Source organism: Monopterus albus, unplaced genomic scaffold (genome assembly GCF_001952655.1).
Source record: "Monopterus albus unplaced genomic scaffold, M_albus_1.0 scaffold168.1, whole genome shotgun sequence".
Lineage (NCBI taxonomy): Eukaryota > Metazoa > Chordata > Actinopteri > Synbranchiformes > Synbranchidae > Monopterus > Monopterus albus.
In genome coordinates this window covers 40,279-47,894 of record NW_018128048.1, presented here as the reverse complement: position 1 = coordinate 47,894, position 7,616 = coordinate 40,279, and the positions used below count along the sequence as shown (strand labels likewise).

Here is a 7,616-nt window from a genome sequence, read left to right as displayed (position 1 = left end):
CCCACAGAGAATGCTCTGTCCCCCCTAAGTCTCCGCCTAGCCCTCGGTGTCTCCAAGAGCAGCTGATCAGCTGATCTGAGGCACCGAGAGGGGCTATAGGGATGCAGCAATTCTGTAAGATAAAGGGGGGCCAAACAATTTAAAGACTTAAAAACAAATAAAAGAATCTTAAAATGAATTCTAAAACACACGGGCAGCCAACAGTCTCCAAACACGTTTGTCTTTGCCAGTCAGCAAAGCAACATGAACAATACTCTTGCTTTTTTGGGTAGGGCAGCTCAGTATGTTTGTTGTCTCTCTCCGTCTTTGTATATCTCCTTGTCCTTCTTCATTTTTCTCTGTTAATCTTTAACCCTGCAGTTTGTTAGCACTGTCTGCTTCTGCCTTTATTTCCTTGCAGTGTTTCATCTGCCTCTCTTGGCCTTGTCTCTCTATTTCTTGATGATGAATTACAGGACTGTGCTCAATCATAAAGAATGCACTCCCTAAATATCACTTCCTCTGCTGTCCTATGTAATAAAAGTATACTGCTGTCAACCTGAAGAACATCCTTATTGGTGCAACAGTAAAGGACAATAAAGCTAGGAGCTGTCTTTAAAAAGAATCCACAGTAGAAGCAGACAGGGTTTGTCAGTACAGTATATGGAAGTGCTGCTACACACGTCTTTACTGAAGCTGCACTCAAAACAAATGACAGTTACAAAGGCAAACTGAACTTTTAGAGTCTCTCGAAAATCTCTGGCTAAAAAAAACAAACGTTAATTGCATACGAACAAACTGTAAGGTTGCTTTTGGTCTACTGTCTCACTTGTCCAAGCCACTGACCGTATACTTGATGGACAGTCGAACAGCTCTCAGAAGTGAAGCCACAATGAATCGACCGCCCCCTGGTGGCTAGTTGCAGTACAGGTCATAAATCTCACGTCCTCCATGTTAGTGAATGGGACATGACCCAAACTAAACACTCAAAGTACAAAAAAAATAAATATCTCGCAGAGGTAATTTCTGTCATATTTGGTAGATATTACCATGCTGATTTTTGTACAAGTTGTCATTTTTCTGGTTGGTTTGCTTTTAATAAGTTATTTGATTAAATAATAAGTGAGTGTGAAAAGTGCGATTTGACAGCTTTGACTAGTGGTCTGATGTGTCACTCACTTCTGGTTGCTACTGTGCAGAATCCATTTGTATATACAGCCAGTGGTCCAAACTGTGGTTTTCTTTAATATACTTCAGTTCTCTGTCCAATCAGGGCGCTCTCCTGGTGCTGTCAACATTGTCCAGTCCAACCTCCATGCGCAGCCCAAAGGAAAAGCAGTTCTACATGCTGATGTTGGTTTTCTGCTTGGTCTGCCCCAATGTCCTGGTGTTTATTAAATCACTGTGGAGGTGTGCCTTCAAGAGCTTTGTACAACCCAACATGAAGACCATGTCATTTGTACGTTTGCCTATTTATTTATTTATTATCTAACCTGCTTTGCATGATAATTACAACAAATACACTGGTGTAAAAATAAACATAACTGCTTATTCACAACCTTACATTGCTCCTATTTGTTAGCATAGGGTAGTTCATATAATAGTCAAAGCCCTGACCTATGCTTTATAACTTTTAAATAATTTTACTAAAGAGGTTATTATCAAATTATTTTAATTTTATATTACAAATGCATGTGCATTTTGCAGATCTTGGCCAGTTCATATTTTCATGTTTCTAGACACACAGTGAAATCCATCCTTGCTTAAATCTTCAAAATTACTGCTCACAGAAAACACACCAGTACTTTAATTCCACTGTCTGAATCAAGTACAGACAACATTTCTTGACTATTAGGCCAATTATTGGACAAAGGTGCACCTATAAAACCGTAACAATGTTAGTGTGTTTTTTTAAAATAAGTCATTGTTTCTGAGTCCCACGCACATAAGATTTCAAATCATTTTAACTGTTTGAACTCCACTGCAAGAAAAAGAACCAACCAATTTTCACCCATCTATATATATGTGAACATAATGGTGCTTGTGTCGTTCCAGATTTGTACCATTGAGTGCCTGGTATCTCTTGGTACTTCAATACTGGTGCTAGTTGTTATGCCTCAGTTCGACGTGTTGACTAATCTCTTCATCAGCGGAGGAGTCTGCATTGTGTCTGCAATCCTGCAGATTGTTTTCAGACTACAGAGAGAAATGTGGAAAATTGTGTTCCCAATATGCTCCCTCATTCTCACACTTGCTGGTAACTCTCTTTAATTATTAAGTTAATCAATTTGCTGTCACTCTGAAAGAGAGACTTTGACTTGCCTGGCTATCTCTGGCTTGTGTTAACCATGACAATAGCATTCTAATCAAGGACACAATCAAAAACCAGATCTCCATGATCAGTTCTACCTCCAGAGACTCATGATGGTGTTGTTGAGTCCCAGTATCAAACAAGAAAATTTCATTCTGAATGTTCTTTACTCTGAACTCAACAAATCACTTTTCAAAAACAACAAAAAAAAATCTATCTTTGCAAGTCTCTGGTAGCTCATATGTCAAATTTAATAAACATGGCGACATCTTTCTGTATCTAAAGGGACTATAGAGGTGAAGGAGAAAAAGAAAGACAACAATTTGTTACCCCCTGCCTCCTGTGCAATAATAGATACTGCAGCATCTATGTCATATTTATGTTTTCTTTTTCTCCCACTTGATTTGAACACAGTCCAGTTCTAATTTGTCTTCAAGTTTTGACTGAACTGTGCCATCTCTTTAATTATCAGTCACATCACTTTCTTTTCATTATTCAGTTGTATTTTTCCATGTAAGGTCTCATTCAGGAAATCTGCCACTAGTTATAACTGACTCCAATGAATGAGTTAAGATTTAAACTAGCATAACAACACTGACAGGTTCTGATTTGAGCCTTCAAGTACAAGTTGCATGTAGGTGGAGCGAAATGGCTCATTGTTTATCAAGGATATTTGAATCCTGACAAACCTTTAGCTACAACTTGAATGAAGACTAATGGGAGAGTTATGTCATTTAATTATATACCTATGCACACACAGTGTAAATTTTAGTGTTGTCAATCGATTTCAAAAATGCAGAGTTAATCACAGTCATAGGATGTGATTAATCACAATTTTAAAATCTTAGGACATACTTGTATTATAAGTGTGCAGTGTTGGAATAAAGAAATGCATGACAAAATGGTTTTAACATCTCAAATATTAACATTTACCAAATGTTAAATCAAAATCTCTTAATTTGCTAAGTACAAAAGTCTCAAGGAGTGCTTGGCGTTGCCCAAAACACCCATATGAACTGCACACATAAAAACACGTACAAAAAGAACTGTTATAAAGTCAGCTACAAAGCCACAAACAGCCTGCCTGTAAAATGCTTCCATACTATGCAATGCATAGTAACATCAACTCAAATGCATGCAGTAATGAGTAGTCCTACTTTACAAACTGAATTCCATAGTCTTTGAAGAGACAAAGTCAACCAGTCATAGAGTCTACTGTTCCAAATGTCCATCTAGAAGCTTTTTATAACATACAGCACACCAGGTAATGTGTCATCAGTCATCGTATTATCAGCGTTTGACGTGCCCTTATCACACACAGCTAGGCTGCAATTATGGGGAAAAGCTGGGGTACAGCTTGGTCATATGATTAATTTTACATTGCACTACCTGCAGTAATTTTTACAGTGCCTTGCGAAAGTATTCGGCCCCCTTGAACTTTGCGACCTTTTGCCACATTTCAGGCTTCAAACATAAAGATATAAAACTGTAATTTTTTGTGAAGAATCAACAACAAGTGGGACACAATCATGAAGTGGAACGAAATTTATTGGATATTTCAAACTTTTTTAACAAATAAAAAACTGAATAATTGGGCGTGCAAAATTATTCAGCCCCTTTACTTTCAGTGCAGCAAACTCTCTCCAGAAGTTCAGTGAGGATCTCTGAATGATCCAATGTTGACCTAAATGACTAATGATGATAAATAGAATCCACCTGTGTGTAATCAAGTCTCCGTATAAATGCACCTGCACTGTGATAGTCTCAGAGGTCTGTTTAAAGCGCAGAGAGCATCATGAAGAACAAGGAACACACCAGGCAGGTCCGAGATACTGTTGTGGAGAAGTTTAAAGCCGGATTTGGATACAAAAAGATTTCCCAAGCTTTAAACATCCCAAGGAGCACTGTGCAAGCGATAATATTGAAATGGAAGGAGTATCAGACCACTGCAAATCTACCAAGACCTGGCCGTCCCTCTAAACTTTCAGCTCATACAAGGAGAAGACTGATCAGAGATGCAGCCAAGAGGCCCATGATCACTCTGGATGAACTGCAGAGATCTACAGCTGAGGTGGGAGACTCTGTCCATAGGACAACAATCAGTCGTATACTGCACAAATCTGGCCTTTATGGAAGAGTGGCAAGAAGAAAGCCATTTCTTAAAGATATCCATAAAAAGTGTCGTTTAAAGTTTGCCACAAGCCACCTGGGAGACGCACCAAACATGTGGAAGAAGGTGCTCTGGTCAGATGAAACCAAAATCGAACTTTTTGGCAACAATGCAAAATGTTATGTTTGGCGTAAAAGCAACACAGCTCATCACCCTGAACACACCATCCCCACTGTCAAACATGGTGGTGGCAGCATCCTGGTTTGGGCCTGCTTTTCTTCAGCAGGGACAGGGAAGGTGGTTAAAATTGATGGGAAGATGGATGGAGCCAAATACAGGACCATTCTGGAAGGAAACCTGATGGAGTCTGCAAAAGACCTGAGACTGGGACGGAGATTTGTCTTCCAACAAGACAATGATCCAAAACATAAAGCAAAATCTACATTGGAATGGTTCACAAATAAACATATCCAGGTGTTAGAATGGCCAAGTCAAAGTCCAGACCTGAATCCAATCGAGAATCTGTGGGAAGAACTGAAAACTGCTGTTCACAAACGCTCTCTATCCAACCTCACTGAGCTCGAGCTGTTTTGCAAGGCGGAATGGGCAAAAATTTCAGTCTCTTGATGTGCAAAACTGATAGAGACATACCCCAAGTGACTTACAGCTGTAATCGCAGCAAAAGGTGGCGCTACAAAGTATTAACTTAAGGGGGCTGAATAATTTTGCACGGCCAATTTTTCAGTTTTTTATTTGTTAAAAACGTTTGAAATATCCAATAAATTTCGTTCCACTTCATGATTGTGTCCCACTTGTTGTTGATTCTTCACAAAAAATTACAGTTTTATATCTTTATGTTTGAAGCCTGAAATGTGGCAAAAGGTCGCAAAGTTCAAGGGGGCCGAATACTTTTGCAAGGCACTGTATACACAGTATATATAAATACTTTCCCCTGGCTGTAACATTGTGCAGGGCCCTGAGACCAGAGACTGAAGTTAAGAACTCATCACCAGTTTTTCTAGATTTTCTGTGTTAAACCAGACCACAGTTGTTCCCCTAACCTCAGCCTGTGCTACCTGTGCCTAAACATAACCATGAAAAACCTTAATAATGCTGTAATCACTAAAATTGTTATGGTACACTGGTCTATCAAAATGCTTTCAAAACAAAAAGAACTGAAAACTAAAATGATATCTAAAAATGTTTGAGTCTGGTTTATAAAGTATTGAACTAGCAGTTTATAAATTTAGCTTTAAAATTACCAAACCTTGTCAAATAGAAGGAAAGATCTCTGACCAAAAATTGTAACAACACTTGGTGGATTTAATGACTAAGCTATGTGCTTTTTGCTTCTCAGGTGGACCATTAGGCCGGCATTGTGCCTCAGGCAGTACAAGCCACACATTATTGTTTAACTAAGGTGCTTATAACTCAGCTCAAGACATCCTTGCTGTATGCATCAGCCCAAATTCTCCCAAAGTCACAAGGTGTCATTACCTTCATTTGTCAGTCACTTTTTTGCATGTCAGCATAAAACATACAGCGGGATAAACGGCTCAGCTCTTTTAAAGGTCATACTTGAAGTCGGAACCTTAAAATCCATAAAAAATTGTGCATTTCAGTTCAGAAGCAGAAAACCTTTTTAGAACTGCAAACCAGTGCTTTGAGATCAGACAGCTTGGCAGAAAACAAATGAAACGCTGTCAGTGATACATTAAGCACTGACATTTTTGTGACTTGCCAGATTATGTTAAAAACATTTCCAACATTTGATCAACATGTTTCTGCTTTTGCAAATGAGTTCTATATGAATGTAATTTCTAGGAGACTGGATCAATGATTAAACTACATTTTTTAAGTCAACAACTACTTGAGTGATTAGCTTGCATGTGAAATCACTGACATGACAGAGAAACAACTACTAACTAACTGCTTCACTAATAGGTTACTGCCTCCTGGGACTTGATTATTATGTTCGTATATCAACATATGTGGATAACCAGAGTACCGACTGCTATATCTACATTGGAATTGGAATTTTCGCTTCACTACTCGTTTCCCTTTGCTGGTGGGAAAACCCACTGCAAGCTACTAACCGCATGCAGGTATAATATTTTTCTTTATGTTCTTATTGTTCTGTCTTCTGCATCAACCGCTTCACCAGAAAACTACTTTTTGGAATCAGCTACCAAACTGGAATTTGTTCCATCTATTCATTCCTTTGAAGACTCAAAAGCAATAATAATAATAAATGTAAAACATTTTCTCCCCTGACCCCTCAGCTTAAAAAACCTTTGTTTCACCTTTGTTATTTTTTGTAGTTGTCTTGCCATTGTGGCCAGCTGTGCCTGATACCGTACATCAGGCCTGTATATTTGCAGTGAGCTAACATGGTGACTTGATGTGATAAGTGTCTCTTTTTCCATCTCTTTGTGTTTCCTTGCAGGATACATTGTCAGAACTGGATGGTTTCAGGGACTTCGTGTTTGTCATCAGTAGTATTCTGAGAATAATCGTGATAGGTATTTGTCTACCAATCATGTCTGTATCAACACAACATTCAAGAAGCCATGTTGACAAAATTACACTTGCTCTTAAAATGCAATATCAACAGCCAACATTGTTTTGTTTTTTTTGTTTGTTTTTTGCTAAGCTTATAATGTAAAAATGGAGAACAAACAACTTCTGTGATATCAGAGATGTGGATGAATTGTGGAGGATGAACTCTCAGCTGTTGTTTTCAGTTTTGTAATGCTCTGCTTTTTCTTCAGCAACATAACAGCAGCAATTTATTCCACTCCATACAACCTCTGTACCATTTCAAATCAGCACTTGATTTCATTTTAGCCTATTTCAACAGTCTTTTTTTAATACTGTATTGTTTAAAATATATTTTGTTACTTATATTGTACATTGTGTCTTTTCCATCAGTGATACATTTCATTCTGTTGTAGGAGGAGTATACTTGATATACCATGTGCTTATCGAGAAGTCTATTGTCTGGTCAGACTTTAACCTGCAGAATGCTGACTGGGAATTACTGCAAGTAGGACTGGTGCTGTTTTTCTTACAGGTAGGAAGAAGAAAGACACAAACACAGACAGTTGGAGACAAACATACGTATATATATATATATATACAGTATATATATATATACATATACTGTATACAGTATACAGTATTTGACACACTGCCGCTTTTTCAAGTTTTTCCACT

The 7,616-nt window shown here is 38.1% G+C and overlaps 1 protein-coding gene across 1 annotated transcript in view; it reads left to right on the top strand.

The window, feature by feature from the left end:
- The window catches only part of chs1 (chitin synthase 1), a 34,156-nt gene that overhangs the window by 8,654 nt on the left and 17,886 nt on the right, over positions 1–7,616 (top strand). The window contains exons 3-7 of the mRNA XM_020615661.1: positions 1,253–1,438; positions 2,035–2,236; positions 6,345–6,505; positions 6,847–6,922; positions 7,355–7,473. Of these exons, the coding sequence (XP_020471317.1) occupies positions 1,253–1,438; positions 2,035–2,236; positions 6,345–6,505; positions 6,847–6,922; positions 7,355–7,473 (744 nt within the window). The remainder of the gene's footprint in view (positions 1–1,252; positions 1,439–2,034; positions 2,237–6,344; positions 6,506–6,846; positions 6,923–7,354; positions 7,474–7,616) is intronic.